Source organism: Theobroma cacao, chromosome 5 (genome assembly GCF_053813885.1).
Source record: "Theobroma cacao isolate CCN51 chromosome 5, ASM5381388v1, whole genome shotgun sequence".
In the NCBI taxonomy this organism is placed as follows: domain Eukaryota; kingdom Viridiplantae; phylum Streptophyta; class Magnoliopsida; order Malvales; family Malvaceae; genus Theobroma; species Theobroma cacao.
In genome coordinates, this window is record NC_142643.1 from 391,270 (window position 1) to 413,276 (window position 22,007).

The 22,007-nt window shown below is 38.5% G+C and overlaps 5 protein-coding genes, 1 long non-coding RNA gene and 1 other non-coding gene across 7 annotated transcripts; 2 read left to right on the forward strand and 5 right to left on the reverse strand.

Moving 5' to 3' along the window:
* Positions 1-611: 611 nt before the first annotated feature.
* TBL34 (TRICHOME BIREFRINGENCE-LIKE 34) lies at positions 612-2,513 on the reverse strand. The gene is made up of 5 exons (XM_007026526.3): positions 2,082-2,513; positions 1,756-1,927; positions 1,424-1,620; positions 1,164-1,325; positions 612-1,063 (listed from the first exon to the last, which is right to left on the reverse strand). The coding sequence occupies exons 1-5, from the start codon at positions 2,468-2,470 to the stop codon at positions 715-717; spliced, it is 1,269 nt and encodes a 422-aa protein (XP_007026588.3). The 5' UTR covers positions 2,471-2,513; the 3' UTR covers positions 612-714.
* A 3,421-nt stretch (positions 2,514-5,934) lies between these two features.
* Positions 5,935-7,146, reverse strand: PYL4 (PYR1-like 4). Its single transcript, XM_007026527.3, has one exon. The coding sequence runs from the start codon at positions 6,918-6,920 to the stop codon at positions 6,264-6,266; it is 657 nt and encodes a 218-aa protein (XP_007026589.1). The 5' UTR covers positions 6,921-7,146; the 3' UTR covers positions 5,935-6,263.
* A 2,655-nt stretch (positions 7,147-9,801) lies between these two features.
* On the forward strand, positions 9,802-12,243 carry LOC18597465 (uncharacterized protein At5g01610-like). The gene is made up of 3 exons (XM_007026528.3): positions 9,802-10,091; positions 10,884-10,938; positions 11,625-12,243. Exons 1-3 carry the CDS (start codon positions 10,005-10,007, stop codon positions 11,993-11,995), a joined length of 513 nt encoding a protein of 170 aa, XP_007026590.3. The 5' UTR covers positions 9,802-10,004; the 3' UTR covers positions 11,996-12,243.
* A 307-nt stretch (positions 12,244-12,550) lies between these two features.
* On the reverse strand, positions 12,551-12,621 carry TRNAG-GCC (transfer RNA glycine (anticodon GCC)). The gene has a single exon. It is a non-coding gene; the product is annotated as a tRNA-Gly (tRNA).
* A 387-nt stretch (positions 12,622-13,008) lies between these two features.
* Positions 13,009-14,514, reverse strand: LOC18597466 (uncharacterized). The gene is made up of 2 exons (XM_007026529.3): positions 13,703-14,514; positions 13,009-13,408 (listed from the first exon to the last, which is right to left on the reverse strand). The coding sequence occupies exons 1-2, from the start codon at positions 14,471-14,473 to the stop codon at positions 13,208-13,210; spliced, it is 972 nt and encodes a 323-aa protein (XP_007026591.3). The 5' UTR covers positions 14,474-14,514; the 3' UTR covers positions 13,009-13,207.
* Positions 14,515-17,760: 3,246 nt separating this feature from the next.
* FER1 (ferretin 1) lies at positions 17,761-19,932 on the forward strand. The gene is made up of 8 exons (XM_007026531.3): positions 17,761-18,178; positions 18,296-18,379; positions 18,465-18,525; positions 18,614-18,701; positions 18,909-18,970; positions 19,144-19,209; positions 19,290-19,353; positions 19,524-19,932. Exons 1-8 carry the CDS (start codon positions 17,844-17,846, stop codon positions 19,571-19,573), a joined length of 810 nt encoding a protein of 269 aa, XP_007026593.3. The 5' UTR covers positions 17,761-17,843; the 3' UTR covers positions 19,574-19,932.
* A 68-nt stretch (positions 19,933-20,000) lies between these two features.
* Positions 20,001-20,971, reverse strand: LOC148762313 (uncharacterized). Its single transcript, XR_016026274.1, has 2 exons — positions 20,477-20,971; positions 20,001-20,352 (listed from the first exon to the last, which is right to left on the reverse strand). It is a non-coding gene; the product is annotated as an uncharacterized LOC148762313 (long non-coding RNA).
* Positions 20,972-22,007: the final 1,036 nt, after the last annotated feature.

The window sequence follows — 22,007 nt, forward strand, 5'->3', positions numbered from 1 at the left end:
CTCTTCCATATTCACCTAAAACCTTGACCATAATTATTGGCAGTTATCAATTATATGAAAAGTTCATAATTTATTTGGGAATCATATAATCTTTTTAATTAATGTTATTTTAACACTAAATTCTTAATTTATGAATACAATATTAGTTTTATTTTTGGGTAATGTTAGTTTATGATGGTGCAAGGTTGTTAGCCTAATAAAATATTTGTACCTAATGGGAAATTTGGTAGACTTATTTCTTTATTTGCATTTGAACTTCTAACAAACAATTACATTTCTTTATCTAAATTTCTCTTTAAATAATGATGTGATTACTAAAACTTGTGTATTCGACTACTTTTAGAACAAAAATCTTGTCCTTACTTGATGTCTCGATTGGAGTTTTTTTTATAATTTTATGGTCATAAGTTTTTTAAATTTATCAGATTACGGTTTAACATTTATAATTTATAGATTAAAATTTAAAATTTAAGATTTTAATATTTGAGATTTTAGTTGATAATATAAAATGTAAAAGGAGGATTTATATTGGGGCTTTTGGTGTGCTTGAGAAACCTATGTATGTAAGCTTCATTCGCAAATTTTTACAAAGAAAGGTAAAAAAGATCATCTTCTGTGGAAATGTTGTCAGCTCTAATTCAAATTCAATCCAACAGTTACAAAGCTTCTTAATTTTCATTAACATTTCATTGGGGTGATGGGGGAAGGGAATTGTCAAAGTTGAAGAATGTAGGCATAGAGCAGCTCGTTCCACACATCAGGCACTCCAGGGAGGCACCAATGGATACAATCTGAATAGTTTTTGGGGTTCGATAACTGTTCTTCCGTTATTGTTTCCCAATGCTTCCTGTAAATCGATGGGTGACCTTCTTTCCTGTAATCTGATAGCTGTGTGATGTTCATCATGTGGACGTTCAGCCCTCTTGTTTTCAACTCCCCAAGCACGCTATCGACTGCACGCATCATCCTTGGACTCGCTCCGTCTCCCACATATCCTTCCTTGCTAACGGGTTCTGTTTCGCTGTAACAATTTTCACCTTGGATTCCACCCCACCTGTCGGCCCTGAAAGTTTTTACATGACAGGTTGATGTGTTTGATCGTTAAATTTATTGTTAAATCTATGAGGAAGAGATTATATATATAGGAAAGTTTTATGGTATACCTTTGGTGAGTTGGTGACATGCTTATGAAGAACAACTGGGTCGTGTTCCTATTGACATGAACCTCCAACCATTGTGCCCATGTCTGTAGGGCCATCTCGTATACCCTTGGCAACATAACTGCCTTATAAATCCCATCTTCAGGGTTTTCGAAGGATCCCCACCTGATAATTAATATCAGAGCCGCATCGAATTAAAACTTGGTCGACACCAAATTAACCTGCTGGTTTTTGATTAATTATAGGTTGGAAAATGTACTTACAAGACGTTCATTTGGCGTCTTCTCCACCAAAGGTATGTATTGAAAATGAGAATGTCTGCATCTGTCCAATGCCTAGCATGCTTTTCAATCGCCTGGACTCTGACAATCCGGTTTGGTACTCGATGGTTCACTGGATCATCCGAGTTGGACTCCACCAGCAATGGAGACCAGTAGAATTCGATTGTTGCGTTATATTCCTTAATAACATGAATTAGTAAAATTTTAGCCACTGTAGCAAAGATCACAAAGCCAATGAGATTAAAAAGGAAAATGAAATCCTTTGTTGGCGTATATATAACTGCATTCTTTTGGAAATATTAGAGAGCACTCACAGTGGCCTTGAAAATGTTTATGGAGCCATTGTTATGCATGGATTTGAAGGCTGGAGGGATGGCTGAATCCACCAGGCAGACCATGGAAATCCATTGGTTTCTGTTGAGCGAGTCCCCGACGAAAACAAGTCTCTTATTCCTAAGCCTCTCCAGCAATGCTGTGGCATTGAACCTTATTAACATAAAACAAGGAAACATTCCACAAAGCTCAAAAACATTGCCAAATGCATTCTTAAAACCATCATCAGTCCTGTTTTTATATGGTTCTTATTATGGATATAAATATATGCGAACTGAAAGGAAAAACAAAAGAGAACAAAAGAAACCTAGGGAGGTCACACTGGTGAGGTTGCCATCTCCAGAACCGATAGTTAAGGTCCTTTCTCCCGAACTTCTCACAAGCTAACTGATCAGACATAAACGTGCATTCTCTCTCTTTGTATAGAGGGTAAGATTCATTGTCATATACCCATTTCCCTGAGAACAAATTGCACCTTGACGTCAAGCTGCCACCAGAAAGTGTAGTCCCAGACTCGAAGAGTTGTTCATTGGTTTGTCTCAGATAGATAGCAGCAACGACTAGAATGGCAATGAGAAGGGCAACAAGCGATTGGAAGCTGGTCCTGATATCCCATGCTGCAGAAACCATGGCCTGTTGCTTCTTCGCCATATTCTCCCCTCTCTCTGCCTTGTGCGTCTGACTCGGCTCCCCCATCTCTCCGTTTCCTCTTTTTGAAGTTAAATTTCCAGCGGTTGGTGGGAATCAATTTTCACAATTTAAACTTGGATTAGGAGAAGTGGAAGTGCAAATATCCGGTAGTTTGCTGAAAGCAACAGACAGGACTTGTAGCTGTTGGATGTTTCTTGCTATGTTTTACCAAAACATCCATACTTCCAAAAAAGTTCACTAGGTTATTCCTAAATGCTACTATCAGAAGACACCGTCCATGGACGTGCTGGTAATTTGAGAAAGAGCAACTTGGGATGCTAAGGGAGTAAAGACACAGATTTTTCCATTCTTGTGGCTCAAGCCGAGCTGTTATTCTTGTGCTAGTTAAATAAATTTATGCACTTTAGGCTAGGGTTGTTGGTACATCTCCCCCATCTCCCATCCGTAGCCTTGAAGTTAGCTCAAGAACTCCAAGCCCAGTCTTTGTCTCTCGCTGTCTCCAGGGATTTGATCCTTACTTCTACTTACCACATTTAACCAACATATCTAAACATGAATTGCTAGCGGTTTTGAGTAGGAAAGTAGAAGGAAAAGTACCGTGTACTTCAACTCGGTTTGACCATTAATGCTCAAGGAGTTTATGAGTATATAACTAAAATCCTCATTAAATAAATCAAAAGATGAAAGTATATCATGATTATGCTACCCTACAATTCTCTTGCGTATAGAATACCAGCATCCATCAGGTTTACAGACCTTCCTTTCTTCTGAAGATATATAGAGTGAGCTCATTTTCTTCAAAAGATTGCATTTCCTCTTTTAGCAAAACCAGGGAAAAGGGTATGGCACCGAGCATGCATTACTGCCATTGATAAATGGGAAACATCCTCGTGATCATTGACTCCCCCAACCCACATGGAGTTATGCCAGAGATAACTATGAAGATACATATACATGAACAGGGAAGTTAAAACAGTTGAATTTAGTATCAAATTGAAATGATCATCATCATGACCGGCAAAGTGGCTCCCACAGTTGTAATAATAATGTTATCGTTTCAATCTTAAAAGATAATTAGTATAAATCACGAAGGCATTTTCTGTTGACTAACAATAAAGGATTTCAACTACAAAACGATGATTTCCAATTGGCTAATGAGGTTATTTTATATGTGTCCCGAAAGCAACATCACTTTGTTGTCTCTATATATTTCATGTATAACTTATGGCCAGGTTTCCATTGGAGACCACTCCTAATTAATGTCGATATTGATATGAGCCTGACTTGCAACGCCGCAACAATGTATATATCACTGTGGGTCTATGACTAATCAAATTTAAGTTTATACTCTTCTTCCGAAAGAGTTAACGGAATATTTTTCGTACATATAATTAGTTAAAATCGAAATTTTTATCTTAATTTTCACATATATATATATATAAAGAGATAAAGCGTTTGGTAGTTATCACCTGGATCTACTTATAACTTTTCAAAGTCTTGTACTGATTTTCCACAATACTACATTTTGTACCTATCTCTTAAAAACCCTCGTTAGGGTGTAAGCCGTGCTTGACCCGAATGGCAACAGATCGTCCAATGGAATAATAACCTCATACAAAATCTACCACCATTGACCAAATCTATTGCACACTCACATGTTTATAACAATCAAAACCAGTTCATACACATGGTGACTGATTTTTCCCAGCATTAAGGAGCCCTTGTCCGTGAAAGGCCGACTGCACCACCAGCACAAAAGAAAACCATGTTTACAAAAACATAATTAGAATCAAATTGTTCTATTTTGTATGCATTCCTTTTGTTTGGATTTTACAGATGAAATTAATTAATTCTGTTCAAAAAAATTTAATATTTAACTCATTGTTTGATATATTCTTTCTTATTTAGAAAAACAGAATTCGAATATCTCTTCTCTAATTTTTTTTCAAAAAAAAGGTTCACCCTTTGAATCAGTCTATGGCCAATTCATATAATGCGTTAAGAATGTGAAGATGGAAATGGAAGCTAATGGTGGGGGTGGCGGCAGATATTGAATGAAAAAGTCTTTACAGAAGAAACGCATGAAGAGAGCAGCAGAGAGAGAGAGAGAGAGAGAGAGAGAGAGAGAGAGAGAGGGGGGGGATGGGTGGCGTGAACGCATTCAAAAGTAGACAACAGTACACGGGGATTATTAAAAAGTATTCCTCTCCCATCCCACTTGCACCCCAACTTGCAAAGTCTCAAGCAGATGAGAGAGAGAGAGAAAGAGAGTGCAAGTTGCATTTCTTTTAACAGATGGGGATAGAGAGAGATCAAAGAAAGAGAAAACAATTTGCAACTTGCATCCTATCTTTTCTTTTAACAGCTAGTTGCGTTATCATAGTCAAGTTGCATAGAGAGAGAGAGAGAGAGAGAAGGGGGGGGACGCTGTTGGATTCCCTTCACGTTATTCAGTATATTTTAATGCAACATGCTTCTGCCTCATGCAATACCCGAACAGGAAATTTCTAGGTTACTCGCAACCCCATTATAATATTTGTTCTTTTTCTTCCTTTTTACCTTCAACTTTTTCCCCTTTCTTCCTTTTTGCCTTAAACTTTTTCCCCCCTCCCCCTCTCTTCCCCTTCCCAGCCACCACATTGTTTCAGATTTCTTTTGTTTGCTTCCTTGTTCAACGTCTTCTCCTGCCTGGGAAAAAAGGGCATGTTCGAGCTGATACGTGAGGCATCTTTCAGCAACTTTTAATAGCTGAAAAGATAAAAAAATAAAATACCCCATAAAATCCATTTATCAGATCAGAGGACAGAATTTTACATTACCCCCCTCTGCCTAATGCAAAAACAAAGTGGGTTTTTTACCTACTGCAATGTATGTTCCGCACGAGTGCTAACCACACTTACCCTTTGGAAAAATTCATATTCTTGTCTGCCCATAAACTGCCAACGTGAGCCCCATCATTCTCTCTCCCTGTTTACTTCCACTGCAATTTGCAAAAAGATCTCATTTTTACCTAAAATCCCTGCTGTATTATTCCATCAGAAAAGAGCTAGCTTTCCTTCTGCTCCAAATTTCCGGTGAATCAAAAGCCTCTAAACACATCATGTGCATGCTACCATCTTCGTTCGATTTAGCAAAACACATGCTCGTCGTGGTCCTGCTAGGTCCTTGGTCTTTTTCACCTAGACCCCTCCCTTTCAAATTCTAAAAATTCAACCCCTCCTTTTAGGCTGTCAGCCATCGCCAGACACTCCCATAACTCCAGGATGATGGAAATTCAAGACCTTCCTTGGCATGGAAACTTAGTATTAAAAACACCCAATTATTCAAACCAACTCTGTCATTTCATTGGTCATTTCTTGCTGTCAAATGCAGCACCGTACCATCTTTTCACGTTAACCCCAAATTGCTCCGTCCATTACATTCATGATTAAATATTTAAAAACTCTATCTTGTTTTTTTATATTCTGTGCTTAAATTTAATAAGAATATATGCAAATTGGAGAGAACAGTCGGCGGTCATGACGACAGAAAATTGTGGAAGCTAATATATTTTTTTTAACAATGAAGTGGTATGTGTATTTATTAATAGTATTTCACAGATATTAAAAGAAGAAAGAAAGGAAAAAAGAACAAAAGATGCGGATCATCAGGTGAATCGATAAACATGACCTTGGCAGTGATGAGATGTTCCATCGGCAACCCAACATCGGATACTCACAAAAACGACGGCGTATCACCAAAGACATTTTCTTTTTACTAAAAACATGGAGGGAGAGAGAAAGTAATCTACCCTGAAGAAGAGTTTCACTCACGAAAATGGCTGCTTTTTCCTTGTTTGCTATTTGCGCCTGGCTAGATTCTCTGCGATCTGAGCCAGTGACTGCAGGTTGCACCGAACGATGGTGTCCACGAACACACACGTGTCATCTTTGGTGTTCCCCGGCGGTACGTCGACCACGTACGATTCCACCACCACCGTTCCGTTCCCGGCTGTCGAAGGATGGAGGGTCGTCACCGACCTGTAGTTGGCTAGTCGATGGTCTCCACCGACGACGCTGAAGCTGAGAACGTGACGCTCGTCGTCAAGGATCTCCAGCCGTTCGGTGCTCCTGCCCGCGGGGAGTCCCGAGATGACGTGGATTTCACGGAGGGTACCAACCTCACCATCCCCAACGATGACGTGACAGCTCTTGACGAAGTGCTTGTAAGCCTGGGGGTTATCGAAGCGGCGGACCACGGACCAAACAGTGGAGACGGGAGCAGCGATCTGCTGGACGACGGCTGAACAGCACTGGTTGGGGCCAACAGGGTGAGTGTGGTGACGAGCAACGGTGTCAGGGACGGGCGTGGTGCATGTCAAAGGATACCGCTTTTGGCAAAACATGGAGGAATTATCAGCGGTCGCTGTCGTCGTAGTGGTGGTGGAGTTAGTGTTGGGGGTGGTGTTGTTGATTCTGTGAAGCAAGAGCGATGACTTGGGAGGATTCACAGGCATTTTCCCTCTGCTGCCGTGATGGGTGTTTGATAGTATCAATTTAGTGAGCAAAGGTGGAAGGAACAGAGTGTGTATATATACGAGTGGAGAGGGAAGGAGAGATGGGGGTTAGTCGCTTTCCAACTCGGAAGAGGAAGGTTTTCCAGTGGGTGACGTTATGAACAGAGAGAGAGGGGAGGGAAGGAGGTGGGTGGGTTGGATTTTCTAAAGACCAAGAGGGTTTATGAAAGTTCATGTGGAGGGTAATAAATTAGGGCCTAGTTGCTCCTCTTCAACTTACCAAATTCTCCCTATGTTCCATTCCTTTGAGATTACCAAGCTACCCCAGCACATCTCTTTTCTTCATTTTGATTTTTAACCTTTTCTTTTTATAAATTTGACTGTATTATATAAATTTTAAATGAAATACGATCGTAGAAATTAGATATAGTATAGTAGTAACGGTTAAAGATGACATTGGGAAGCACCAAAACTAACAAATTGACCAATTAGTTGCTACTTCTAATTCACTTTGTCTTTGGCATTTCAGAATGAGCTAGGTGATCATTGGTTCCATTTTGGAATCACTGTACTCCTACTCCTACTTGATTAGACAAAAGAGAAGAAAGGTGAAAAAGTTAACACATTTCCCAGCCCAAGACAAAAGTGTCCAAGATAGGCTAAAAAATGGGAACTTGTCTCAAGCAACCATGACCATTTGCATGGTACAAATTTGATAAGTGGTCCAATGGGCACCTAGCAACCAATAGAAATAAAAAAAAAAAAAAGAAAGAAAGAAAGAAGAAAGGGGTCCAAGAGATGGATAAAATGTAATTATTGAAAGAGATCTATGATGTTTGGTGTGGTCCAACTGAGATTGATAGTTGCAGTAAATGTTTCAAACTCATTTAACCCACCATCCATCTCTCGAGAAGTGAAGCAACAATAGAACAAAGAGAAAAAGCTATAGCAGAGAGAGCTGCTGGTTCTGGTTTTGCATTGCAACGTAGCAGAAAAAGGTCATCTGTGTCAATTCCCACAGTGCCAGGTTTCGTAAATGTCGAGGAAAAGAGAGGGTCAAAAGCTAAAGTGATTTGAACACTAGATCAACTTGCCGGGAGAGTCGTAAGCCGAAGGATAAGATAAGCATTTAAACTGACTCAAGGCCGCAGACTGCCCGAAAAGAAAAAAACACCATTTAAAGAAACAAAAAATAAATACAAGCGGGAAAATTCTTCTCCTACTCTCAGCCTATTATATACGCAAAAGAAGAATTTCATATTATTTTTTTACAAATAAAACTTAAATTAAGCAAGTAGCAGGAAAAGAAGTAGGAAGCAGGCAGGCAAGCACCTGTGTTTACTGGTTCCATGCCCTTCCAAAGCAGCCGTGTTTGTTTTACCCTTCTTTTTCACTTTTGCATGCTTTAACGTGACTCTTTTGCTGCTTCTGTCTTGTCTTTAACCACTGCTCCAAGACAAAAAACTTGGACCCTTTGCTGGATATTAATCTTTGACATCAAACTTCTTTTTAATTATTTGGTGTAAACAAGAACAAGTTGGGGGTGGCTTTAGCACATGATCCTCAGGTAGTCAGGTACGAGTCATGTGGGAGTCTGGGTTGGGGCCCGGTCAGACCTTGGATCAATTGTTTTTTGTTCGGTGTGATTGGCCGATTTCAACCTTTTTTGATTGATCCATTCGGATACTCATCCATGAACTCCCCATGTTGTAATCTTCCTTTTTTTCTTCTAAACCCTTTCTATCATCTAGATTGATTCTTCTTCCCATCCTCAACCATCTTGCCTTTCCACTTGACATTTAAAACAAAACTGACCATTTCAGGCCCTGTTCATGATAAGAAACTCTTTAATAAATGAGCTCCTTCATCCTTGCTTACTAGTGCATGGCTCCAGCCTCCTTCCCCATCATCATTCCCCAACCTTCCCTTTTGTTTTACTTCTTTTTGCAAGTCTTTACTTGGGCAGATAGATCCATTTAAGTCTTCCACATTAAAAATGTGGCAGATAAAGACAATAATTAAGTACATTTTGAGACTTTTTGTCATTGCATTTTTTGTGTCAGGGTTTCAAAATGAAAATTAAAGCAAATTCTCAAAAAAAAAAAAAACATATTTTTCTACCCTTTAGCAGAAGGAAAATGTTAATATATACTAGTAGAAATTAATTGCAAGAAACTAAAATCCTGCTCTCTCTTGGCCTTCTTAGATTGTTTATTGAATATAGCACCCAATACATTGCACCTAGAGCAAAGAGGAAAGGGTGCACTAGCTGGGTTCAGGAAAGTTATGAGAAAGTATTAAAAGAGTGAACATGCATGAGAACAAAAGAAGTGATAGACCAGTAGAGCTATGTGCATGGCTTACCTATCTTAGTTAGGCCCTGGAATTCTGTATTTACATGTTTGACTCTTTAAAGATCGAAACCATGTATCTAGACGAATTTTCTCACAATAACTAAGAAGTGAAAGAATTTCTTCGATGGGGTTTATAAATTATTAAGGAAGAATTAACTAATAGCTACAACAAACCCTTTGTTTAAGCAATAATCCCAAAATGTTAACTCGTAACCTATTTGTCACTCAATTAGTTTTTTAATCAACAATATATATTATTATAGTAACTAAAAACATTTGGCTTGATTTGTAAGCCATCAAATGATTTTTATAATTATTAACGATGGGTATATTTATCATTATTGATTCAATATTGCATATCGCTTCTTTACCCTAGAAATGTTAAAATGAATTAATCTATTACTTTTTTATATTAATAGAAAAATTATGTACTAATTGTTCAATTAAATATTAGTTATAATAATCAAAAAAGAAAGTAAAAATATTAAAAAAAAGGATTAGTTTCAGTTAAAGCAGTTAAAACACGAGGAAATTTAGCGGGTAAGAAATTATCGAAAGTCTAGACAGAGAGTCAAAGCTCCTCTCTCTCTCTCTCTAAATTGTATCCCTACATCCATAGATTGCTTTCGACAGAGCAAGAGAGAGGGGGGGACGCGAGAATCAGAGAAAGGGAAAATTAAAAGCAGAGAATTGCGATAATCGAGCTTGAGATTGGAGGGAAAGTAGAGAAATGGATCAGATTTTGAACAAGGTGGGATCCTATTGGCTGGGCCAGAAGGCCAACAAGGAGATCAATTCCGTCGGTGACGACATCAACGTACGTATGAATTTTCTTTCTCTTTCTCTCTCGATCTCGATCTTTGTCTTTTACGTTCCGGTTTACTCACTTCCTCTTCGGTTTTGACCCCGATCCGGTCAGTAATTTGGTGGGAATCGTTAATTTACCGAGGGTTTCTGCAGACAATGTTTCAACTTTGGTCCGTGTCGATTACTTTATATAATTATGTAATCCTAATGGTTAATTTGATTAAAACAAAGGGTTAATCTGCGTACTGGGCAAGTTATCACTTCTGACGCGGTATTTGTTTATTTAATTAGCAAAGATAGTTTTTTTCCCCCTTTTAAGGAAATTTTAAGCTTGGAATGATTAGAAATAAATTTGAGTCTTTTTCATTCCATTATGTGCGAAATTTCCTATCTTTGAATGATAATATCAACTCAATTTCTCGATTGTTGGGGAAGGAGTTTGTGATAGTCATTAGCCTGCTTTTATTTACAAAGGTGAATTGTTAACTGGTTTTTACACTGTATCTTTACTGATTGTTAGAAAAAGCAAGTTTAGTGCTAGCCAAAGGTGATGGTTACCATTCGGAAGAAATTCAGTCTCATGAAATATTTAAAATGTTATTGTTCATTTAACAATTCTTAGGTCATGATGAGGAAGAATGATGTAGGCTCATTTCGTGCTTTCCCCAAAAACAGCAAAGCTGGTGTGTTGATGAAATATATGCTCATTTATTGACATTGCTGACCCCTTGAGTTCTGCATGTCGGTTGTTTTTGTTTATGAATTATTCATACTAACATCATTTCCCCCCTTTTTAAACCAGTCATTGTCCACTAGTATTGAAGGAGGAGCCAAATGGTTGGTTAATAAAATCAAAGGTTTGTTCCTCTCTTGCTGCATCATATTGTTCTAGTTTCTCTGTTTTAGTTTTTTATGTGTGAAAGATAACTGTTTTTATGTGGTTCAGAATGATGATTTCCATTGCAGTTCATTTTTTGTGCTTTAAATAACTGATTTAGGATAACAAGGGTAAATTCTGGTAATTGACTTACATTCAAGGTTTGTATCTTGGAGGAAAATTGGGAATGAGTGAAGTGTAGACTTCAGAACAGAGAATCCAAATTTTGATGAGTTTATTGATCAGCTAAAGTACATAAACCAGTTAGAAAAAGATGCTATATATTTTTCTTAAATTAGTAGGTTTTGGAGCCCCAAGTGGCGACCTAAATTGTGGTAGTAATGCAAATCGTGATAATACTTGATGTAGAGAATGTCAATAGAGAGCTTCTACTGGTTTTCCATGGCCCAACTCTTATATCAATGGATCTTGATTGTCAAAAGTAAAAAGATTGGTTCTTATGATAACTTTAAACATTCACAGAAAGAATGCCATTCAGACATACACATGAAGCTCTATTTCTGTCTGTGGGTTGGGGCTCTTTCATGTTGTTAACTTTGGGATATAGAGCCTTTATCTTGACCCTTTATTTGATGGTATCAAGATATAAAGTAGAATGTATATGTTCTGTCCCAAAATTTGTCATTGATATTTGGCCATTTACAGGAAAAATGCAAAAGCCATTGCAAGAGCTGTTAAAAGAATATAACCTGCCAATAGGAATCTTCCCTCGTGATGCAACTAACTACGAATTCAATGAGGAGACGGGAAAGCTTACTGTTTTTATTCCAACAGTATGTGAAGTGGGATTCAAGGACTCATCTGTCCTGCGCTTCTTCACCACTGTGACTGCGTATCTGGAGAAAGGAAAGCTGGCTGATATAGAAGGTATGAAGACAAAAGTGGTGATATGGGTCAAAGTAACCTCTATCACATCTGATGGATCAAAGCTGTATGTTACTGCTGGAATGAAGAAATCCCGGAATAGAGAGGCTTATGAGGTTTCTAGGGATGGTGTAAGTGTAGATAAGTTCTGAAGTGGTTTCTCATAGCCTTTGGACCTTTGAACTTTTGTTCCATTAATTTTTAAGATTCAAGTACAAAGACTGCTCGTCTCTCCTATGCTTGCCGCTTATTGTGGTAAAGCTTTACACTGTTCTACGTGGAAGGTGACAATGCCATGTTTATATTAATTGTATGGAATTGGCGCACTCAGTTAAGGGGTTTGAACCTTGTGTATTGAGATCTTATAAATTGTATGGAAAGTGTTTTAGTGGTTCCCACAGGCACTCTGTTTTGATTAGTTGAGAGAGTGTTATGGCCCAAGCTCTGTTATCAAATCTGTCAGGACTTGTGCCAGAAAATCCTTCTTTCGTTTCAGGGAAAAGAATGGAATATGAATTCCTACGACCCCAAAGGACAAAACAGATACTTTCTGTTCGTATATAGTATAATCTCAAAGTAAGGTGGGATATGGAATCGAGAAAACTTGTGTGGCAAAACATTTGCATTCGTTTATGTTCTGGAGTGGAGTTAAGGCGTAGCAGAGTTCATGGGGCAGAGGGCCAAACAGAACTCGGCAAAAACAATTCTGCACCAGCCGGGAATCGAACCCGGGTCTGTACCGTGGCAGGGTACTATTCTACCACTAGACCACTGGTGCTTTGTGGACTGACTTCCTATATTTCTGCAAGCGGTCCGACATCGCAGAACACTGTCGACAGGTTGATTTAAGTTTAAGTTATTATTAATAATTGATTCAAAATTTTATATATATTTTAATAATCAAATTCGCGTTCCATACGAGAGGTTTCAGAAAATGGGCATGGTTTGAGGAGCAAGACACTTTCATGATAGATAAAGTTATCCCTGATATAATGCAACGAAATGTAACTGATTAGATGATAAAGTAGACTTTTTACGTGGCTATCAGAAACTCAAATTTCTCTTTAACTCCCTATGAACTCCAATTCTTGAAATATCAGAAACTGAAGGAGTCAGGAGGGCGAGTGTTTGAATATAGGGAGTAAAAGCATATCAAGTAACTTGATTGCTCAATCAATAATATTTACTTGATCTGAGTGAAGAAGAAATTGCAGACATAAGCTTATTGTGAATTTTCCATGTGACCCTAGCTGACAGATTTACCCGGATTCCAGGATTGGACATTCATATATTATCTCGATTGAGGCTAATTAAGCTGCAGCGATGTTAACACTCTGATCAAGATTCTTCCTTTCTTGGCCAACTTAGTTGTAGCTGCTGTTTAGCTCTTGGAAAAAGGTCTTCGATGCTTCATAAGTGGACCAACAGATTGCAGCAGCAGGAGCATGGAAGAGCATCCTTGGGATCCATCCCCTCATAAGGCCCCGGTATCCATCCTTCTTCACGATTGTTCGGATAACATTCCCAATTGAACTGCTGGAAAATCTATCACAGCCACAGACTCCCTGTTTAACAAACCAAACCCATGGAGAAAACGAGGTAGAAAACACAAGATCCAGAAATATTTAAGGATCCAGAAATATTTAAGAACATCATCTAAATTGGTCAAATTTCAGTCTCGGGTACTTTGTCATTTTTCTGTCCTGTTACTGTTGTAGAAATTCTCCTTTACTATAATTGGCATAAGGTGGGCCGACCTCTGCCTCTAATCTCTGTTTCAAGCTGCTAAATTTAGCGGTTTGTCTTTATCAAAAATCCGAATTTGAATGTTTTCTGAACTAAGAAAACAGACTGTTTACCTGACACTGCAACTGGGTTTTAACAACATCGAGCGGCGTTGTAACGGCAGCAGCCAGGGCCCCAGCAGCGGCACCAGCGGTGGCATGAACGGCCAACCTCTCATCGTCGGTGCTATCAGGCGACACCTCCATCAGCCCTCGCTTCGCTGCTTCGTATGTGGCGAAGTGAACAGCAGTAAACGGCGCGTTCATAACGACAGTTGTCCTATATGAAGCGTAGAAGGCTCCAATCCCTTCCTCCATCAGAACCCTCCGCACGCAATCCGCTACGCCCTTGTACGGACTACTCTTCAGCTGCAGTCGCTGTTTCACCATATCCATAGGCGTGAACACCGCGTCGCTCGTGACAGTGGCCACCACGCCAGAAGCGGCATGAACCATCGAGTTGTTGGGATCGCCACGTGACAAAGCTTGCTTAGACAGCTCGTAAACAGAAAAGTAAACTGCATGGGCGGGTCCTGCGCCAAGCCCCATGGCAGCTATACCACGGTAAAGCCCGGAAGGACCTTCGAGCTTCAAGATTGAGCCGAGGGCCTGGCGAACGCCTATGGGTTGAACCGAACATGAAGCACCAATAGCTTGCATGCGCGTCTTAAGGGTGTCGACAGGAAACATAGCCATGTGCTCGACAGTGCCCGCTATGGAGCCAGCGATCATGAATTGCCAAAAGTGGAGGCCGTCGTGGGTTGGCGGGTGGGAAGGTGAGATATCGGAGTGGAACTCGGGAGGAAGTGGCACGGGCCGGTATTGAGGGGAAGCGTCAGTGGCCATGGTGAAGATAACTGTGGCAAGCAAGAGTTGCTGCTCGGATCGAAATATATAATAAAAGTGGAGAAAGGTGGCTTTCGAGTTGTCGCTGTGCTCTGAATTATTTTCTTTTGAGATGATTTTATTTAGCTTTGATTTATCGAAATAACTCTCTTTTTAATTTTAAAAATCTTTAATTAAAAGAAAAGATTTTTAACAAAATTACTTTTTAATGAAAGTTTTTCATATTTAAAGTATTTAATTTCAAAAATTTATATACTAATAAAATATAAAAATAAAGATCAAGTTACATATTATGTTTAAATCATACTATATTCAATAGATTTATTACACGTTATGTGCATTAGAGATGTTACGTACAAGTATGATTTTAAACAATTCTAAATAATATTTAAATTTATAAATTTCACTTATAACTTTAACCCATCAACTTTGAGATTTTGTGAATGTAAATTAATACACTTAAAAATATACATTAGTGTCATCTCTAAATTGGGTGAGCATAGTAGATGAATATTAGAGAGAAATCGATAAAATTAAAGAGAGCTTGATAGTGTAAAAGAAAAATCGAAAGCACAATAGATCGATACGAGAGAGAGAAATTGGGAGGTGAAATTGTAAAAAATGATTTAATTTGTTTGAAATAGCTTCGAGAGCATTTTTATTAAATCATGATAAAAATTAAATAAAAATAATTAATTTTATAGTAAGAGTTATTTTTAAAATGATTTTATGAGATTGATTATTTTTTATAATTTTCTTTATAATAAAAAAAATGAAAAAAGAGATCGCTTTCGAGTTTTCGGTATGCTCTGAATTACTTTCTTTTCTTTATTCGAAAAATTAAAATAATAAAAAAAGGTTTGAGGGGATTTTTAGGAGAAAAAGACTGAATTGCACGTAGCTATCAGAGAGGGGAGAGAATCGAATGGGAAGATATGGAGAAGGCTGCGAGCTTTCCTTTTTTACTTCTTTTCTCTTTCCATTTTTGGTTTGTAGTGAACACTCGTTTTAATGATTTCATTAAAAAATAAAAATAAAACTACTAGCATTGGTTTATTATTAAAAATACACTTATTTTAAGTCCAAAAATACAAACAATGATAATGTATAAGATTTATTGGACACGTGATAGTAAAATTACAGGATAAATACGAAACAGAATATCAAATGAAAATAAATGAATTTTGTTCAATTTAAATGAAAATCGCAAGGATAAACTTTACCCTTGTTAATAGTAAAGTTCCATTTCATAATTGAAAGTTGTTTGATCATGTTTGTATGGTAGCGAAGAAAATTCAAACTCATCCTAGACAAAGAGTATATATGCTCACGACAAGCTAATTTGTTCCTGCGGCACTTCATCTTCATGACAAGACTTGCAGAACCTTGTTATCCTGACGTGTTATGTCATGGTTTTCCCTTTTTTTTTTTTTTATTTATATTCCCTTAATGTAGTTTTTGCAGTACAGTTCTGTGTATCCTTTTTAACCTTCTTTGATGGCCAAAAGAAAGAAACAGGTTTTAGGATGAAGTAAAAGGCCTTGAAAGTGAAATTCGTCATATTTAGAGAGGAAGCAAATCAAAAAGCTCCAGGACTAGCTCAGACAACACAAGGTAGAGAAGCCGTGTGCTATCCACAAGCCTGCTAAACATTCTGTGGCTGCATGCAGCAGTGGCACAATAACTTGGCTCAATGAATTTCCGATCACTGTCAGGATTTTGAACTTTTGATTATCCTGAGCCTAGCAAATAATAATATCTCAGTTGAGGATATGATCGCTTAACATCATGTGGCTACGGACGCGTGGTGTCCACAAGCCCCCTTCCATCAACAGCAGTAAAACTCGACATCTCATGGCCAAAGTTGTGCGCAAAAAACTTTAGTGAGTGAAAGTGAGCTGCAGTGTCTTCATTTGTAGCAAAAGGGCCCCCCTATCCCTCTCGTATCCAAGACTAATAGGTGACAAGCTAAAGTCAAATTCGTCCTCCTCTGCTTTGTTGTGATGGGTAGATTCTTTGCGTGACTGATAATATAACAGTTCCTCTGCAAGCGATAAGAAAAGCCCATTTCTCCTTCACTATGATGGTGCCTTTTTGCCTGTGTTTAGTCCTTCATGAGTTGAATAAGAGTTCCTCTAGAGTTTGGGCCAGTCCTGAGCCCGTTGAATGAAGCCGTGAAACAAAAATCTGTCAGTTCAGGCCATGGTCCGGACCAAAAAACCGCAAAGGGTCGTCTCTCAGCTGGATGCCAATGGACAGAGAGGTGACAGAAAACCTGGAAGGGTTGCCTGAACGCTGCATTGCTGCATACTTAAAGATAGAACAACTGTTTTAACTTTTTAGAGAATCCTGTTAAAGGAGGTCTCCTTGCTCAAAACTGAATTCCATTTGCACTCTTAACATGGAAAAATGTGGCCACCATTTTCATGGAGTGATGAGAGGTGTACATACCAGAGTAGGAACAGAATCAGGAAGAAAATTTCTAACCTAAAGATGGAGAAGCTAATTATGAGTTACATATGATGTGATAGAAAAAATCCTTAGATTGGGATTGAGAGAAATCAATGGTGGTTTATGTCAACTCTAGAAGAAGCTGCACCTGGATAGAAAGACTAGCAAGAAAGGTGGGGGCAAATTGAATTTTCTTTTGATTAATCAAAGCACGGATAAGGGAAGAAAAGTTAAACAATTGGATAATCTCAACCTCTCATACCTCTCTAGACAATTTCGGTCAATGATCAACTCGTCTAAATTTGCCCAAATAACAAGAATTTTTAGCCGAAAGAACTTGGAAATTTCTTACAAAGGGAAATTTCTCTGCAAAGAAAGATAGGAGCCACTTTTTCTGGAGCATAGAAAAAACGAGATTATTTGTCTTGCTAAACACAAGATAAACACTGCTCAAATCTCCACTCTTTTAGGCTTAGGCTAGCTTCTACTCGCCCAAACATTGTACAGATACTTGATTCATGAGATAAAGTTGTCCGAACAAAGAGCGAGTATAGTTACATGTAAGACTCGAGCAACTGGGAAAAGTTTAGGTCACATGGGGACAGCTATTCGATGACGCTCAGATTGCAATGTGGACAGAATTTGCTGGCTAAGATTCCACAAAAGCAAGAGGATTGGATAGAACACGAGGTCGCCACACGCCTGCCTGCGTGTTTCAAGCAGGATCGTCCACCTAATATGCTATCCTACGGTCGAAAACGAACCCCATCCGCTCTGGACTCTTGTAACAGTCCTACCTACCAGTGCTATTCTCTATATATGCCCTGACACCCAGCCTTCTTCAGCCATCTTGTCTTCATATCTTCTCCATTTAGATTGTTTCAATTTCAGTTGCTGTAATCCTCTCAGAACCAAAGCAATGTTTTTGAGATCAGTTTCATCTATCTCAGTCCAAACCAAGCATGGGGATAATCTAATCAGTTCCCTTAGGGGCTCCCCTGCATTATCATCTTCTAGTTTCGGTTCTGCCTTTCCTTCTTCCTCTGCTCTGGGATTTCCGCAGAGAAAACCTGGAAGGGCTTTTGGGGTTTCTGCCTCCTTAGAAACCAACGATTTCGCACTTACAGGGGTAGTGTTTCAGCCATTTGAAGAGGTCAAGAAGAAGGAACTTGATATTCCAGTCGCTCCTCAGGTTTCGCTTGCTCGCCAGAAATATACAGATGAGTGTGAAGCCGCGATCAATGAGCAAATCAAGTGAGTGGTGGTTCTCGTTTTCCTTTCTATCCCTTTTGTTTATGATCTGTAGTCAAGCTTCTCATTTTTTTTCCCTTCAGATTCAGTTCTTAAATTACTGTGGTTGTTTTGTCACAGTGTGGAATACAACGTGTCCTATGTGTACCACTCTTTGTATGCCTACTTCGACAGAGACAACATTGCTCTCAAGGGCTTAGCCAAGTAAGAACACAGAAAACAACACCCTCTCCATATATTTCTTCCTTAGTCATATGACATGATAAATATTTGATCTTGTTGCAATCAGATTTTTCAAGGAATCTAGTGAAGAAGAAAGAGAGCATGCGGAGAAGCTGATGGAATATCAGGTTTTCTTTAAATCTCTTTGTTCTTTCTGTTTTATACTGGACTGGGAGGGAGTAGCTGATACAATTATTGTTGACACTGTGTTATTAGAACATACGGGGAGGAAGAGTAAAACTACACTCTATCCTGATGCCCCCTTCAGAGTTTGAACACGCAGAGAAGGGAGATGCATTATATGGTGAGTTAGTGTCTTTTTAACCAATAACCACCACATCTGTCTTTAGCTCTCAAAACCATGCTAATGGCTTCATGCTTGACAATCTTTTTTTTTTTCACAGATATGCCTCATAATTTTTCTGCTGTGTATCAGTTAGAGTTTGTTTAATATTGTTTGTGTCCAACTGGTTTCAATTAATTTTTTGCTGTAATTCTTTTTGGACTTCAGCTATGGAATTAGCACTGTCCTTGGAGAAGTTGACAAACGAGAAGCTTTTGAGCCTGCACAATGTAATGCTTCTTGACCTTATGCTCAATTAAAATCCTGAAAGCAAAGTACTAAGAGCAGCTCTACCTGGTTTGAAACTTCAAAGCCATGGGGTGTAGATCAGGATGTTTGATTCTGCAATTTGATCTAGATTGTTCTGAATTCTCATTTTTTGTACTCTATTGATGAATAACAGGTAGCAGAGCGAAACCATGATGCTCAGATGTCAGAATTCATTGAAAGAGAGTTTTTATCTGAGCAGGTGAGCTCAAGTAACAGCTTGTTCCAACCGAGAAGGCACTGTTCTAATGAAATCATGCCTGACTAACTAAATTTTTGTAGGTTGAAGCCATTAAGAAGATATCTGAATATGTTGCTCAGTTAAGGATGGTTGGAAAAGGCCACGGTACGCACTCAAAGCTAGAGTCAAACTCTCAGCACAATCTTTTCTTTCAGTTTGCTACATCGTTTGCATTCAATTCATAAAACCATTGAAAAAACGTTTCAGTTACTTCTGTGCTATCCTCTTGTGTTATTTTCTAAGCACTGAGGGCAATTGCTTGGTCTGGCTTGCAGGAGTGTGGCACTTTGATCAAATGCTCCTCCACGAGGGTGATGCTGCATAATGAAGATCTTTCATCCTTTGCGACTTAAATTCAGTGATGTTCTACTACATGAACCAGAATTTTTTGGAGAAGAATAAACTGTTGTGTGGAATATTTGTTTGAAGTTCTAAGATATCAGTAACCCCTTAGCTTTGTTATGTTAGAGAGAACCAGAGAACTTTCCTTTTACCCCCAAAATTAAGGGAGCTTTGTTTGTGTTCCTCAATAGCTGGAGGAGCAATGTCTGTTTGATGCATCAATGGCTCCTCTCACCAGTGTGTCTATGGATTGTGATTAGGATCATTCCCTAGTGAAATTGTATCATTAAATAACAGATGTATTTGATTAAGTTGCTTATGAAGCACAGTATATTCTCTGCTCCTTCTATCATTTACATTTGATTAAGGAAAGATGGAAACCACACAAAATTTGTTCCAACAATGAAAAATTGAAGCAACACCTGTTGTCTAGATTCTAGAATTGGCTGCTATCGTTTACATCTCAATCAGATAAGCTTTTAGTCCAATTTTCCCTTCCCCATGGGAGGAAAACTCTCAAAAGCTTTAAAGCTCAATGAAGACTAGTCCATTAAAGTTCATCTAAACCTGAAGGTTTACAGACAGACATGATCTATCTTGGCTTGAAACAGAATCTGAAATAAGAAGGCCTTCTGCTTCTTCTGGTTTTATGGCCATTTGATGGGAAAGAAGAATGAATCATCTTCCACATCACTTGTATATCTTCATATTCACCACAAGACTCCATGTCCTTGTAAAGAGTTAGCAGCACCTGCCTATTCTCTACCATGATTGCCGTAAGCTTTGGTTAGAACAACAGATATTTGCGTATAAATCCAACATGCGTGCATGTGCGCACACACATAAATCAGGCTTAGCTGCTTAGACAGAGCGAAAGGAGAGTTACCTTTGGCCTTTGGCCTGAGACGTGAAGTGAACTTCAGAAGCATACATTTGGTTGGAAAGAGAACAGAATGCTTAAAACGAAGCCATCCCCTCCACCTCTCCATCTTCAAGCCTTGGCCTAGCTCCTCAGCTTCTCCTCTTTGTTTCCTCTATTACATATATATATATATATATATATATATATAAATGTCTGTTTTCCATTCCTAAACTTCCCTTTAGCCATTTAACTAATGCTCGCAAGCAAAACAACGAAATGAATCCGACATGACAGAAAACAACAATTGTCAAGACGGAACAGCCTTAGTTTACTTAAAATTGGATTTCACTAATAATGTTGCACCCTTAGTATCAAATGTAATGAAATCTAAGTCCTACCAACTTTGAATTGTTAACTGCATTATAAGAGGAAAGGAATTACTGAATTTGAATCTTTTACCTTTCGCAGGGATATGTTTGACAACTGAGAGATAGAAGGGGATGCTTAGTACCAAATAATGGGGGCCAAGGAACATATTAACATAATAATAGTAAATTTTACGAATTACAAATTAAATCATATTATAATTCTGTCAAATTACGATTACGATACTGTCAATTTGATGTTTCATTCATTGTTGTACTCTTTTGTTAACAAAACAATTGCAGTGATAAGTTTCGATTAATCTATGGAAGAGAGAAAAAAAAAATGTAATTATTGGGAAGAAACCGACGGTGAGTAGGAAACTTCATTTGGACTTTGCAGTTCCCATGTATCCTTCCTACCAAAGATTCTCATTGCTATTAATTTGTAGGAAAGAGCAGGTGGGGCCATGGTCAAACGGTTGGTTGGATTTTCTTTCAATGCCTTTGTGTTTGTGTCGACACCTCTCACTTCACCACCCTCACACTCCCAATTTAGAGATATTTTAGGCTAAGCCGAAATGGAGAGATAACCAAAAGGTATTAAATTAAACAAAAACTAATGTCAAATGACGAGTTTCACTAAGCTTTGGTTTAAGCAAAGCAAAGAAGATTAGTTAGAAGAAGCTTGGTGTCATTGGATCCTCTTGGCATCACTTTTCTCTTTTCTGCTTGCTTAATCTGCTTGGCACCACCTGTGAGAAGAAGAATGAAGCATGTGCTTTGGAAAGCATTTCTGGTAGTGTAGTCTCTTTAACTGCCATCCATGACAACTTACCAACTCTCTGTCTATTCTATCCCAACTCTGTTCCTTCAACTCTCTGTTTATTCTATCCTAACTCTGTTCCTTCTAGTGTTTTCTGTTTCTATTTTTTCCTTGATGAGATATTCTACTTCAGCTGCAGCCTATGTCAAAGTTAGAGTGACCTTGCCTGTGATAATTTGCCTTTTCTAGTGAACTAATGTAAATCTTTTCAGAATGACAAAATGACAAGGCAGCCTAGATTCAAAGGGTGGATAATAATAGTAATGCATGGTATATCCTCCTCACCTATTATGCAGAAGAAACTGGATAGAATGGGAATGGGAATAAATAATGCATTGGCTTATCTTCATACTGCTAAACCACTTGT

Bases quoted from the DNA above. Each gene is read 5' to 3' on its own strand.
- LOC18597465 (XM_007026528.3), top strand. From the start codon at position 10,005: ATGGATCAGATTTTGAACAAGGTGGGATCCTATTGGCTGGGCCAGAAG. The intron at 10,092-10,883 runs GTACGTATGAAT...TTTTTAAACCAG, and splicing joins CCGTCGGTGACGACATCAAC to TCATTGTCCACTAGTATTGA. The intron at 10,939-11,624 runs GTTTGTTCCTCT...GGCCATTTACAG, and splicing joins GTTGGTTAATAAAATCAAAG to GAAAAATGCAAAAGCCATTG.
- PYL4 (XM_007026527.3), bottom strand. From the start codon at position 6,920: ATGCCTGTGAATCCTCCCAAGTCATCGCTCTTGCTTCACAGAATCAAC.
- FER1 (XM_007026531.3), top strand. From the start codon at position 17,844: ATGTTTTTGAGATCAGTTTCATCTATCTCAGTCCAAACCAAGCATGGG. The intron at 18,380-18,464 runs GTAAGAACACAG...TGTTGCAATCAG, and splicing joins GCTCTCAAGGGCTTAGCCAA to ATTTTTCAAGGAATCTAGTG. The intron at 19,210-19,289 runs GTGAGCTCAAGT...AAATTTTTGTAG, and splicing joins GAGAGTTTTTATCTGAGCAG to GTTGAAGCCATTAAGAAGAT.
- LOC18597466 (XM_007026529.3), bottom strand. From the start codon at position 14,473: ATGGCCACTGACGCTTCCCCTCAATACCGGCCCGTGCCACTTCCTCCC. The intron at 13,409-13,702 runs GTAAACAGTCTG...TTTGTTAAACAG, and splicing joins AAACCCAGTTGCAGTGTCAG to GGAGTCTGTGGCTGTGATAG.
- TBL34 (XM_007026526.3), bottom strand. From the start codon at position 2,470: ATGGGGGAGCCGAGTCAGACGCACAAGGCAGAGAGAGGGGAGAATATG. The intron at 1,326-1,423 runs GTAAGTACATTT...ATTAATTATCAG, and splicing joins AGACGCCAAATGAACGTCTT to GTGGGGATCCTTCGAAAACC. The intron at 1,064-1,163 runs GTATACCATAAA...AAAAACTTTCAG, and splicing joins ATGTCACCAACTCACCAAAG to GGCCGACAGGTGGGGTGGAA.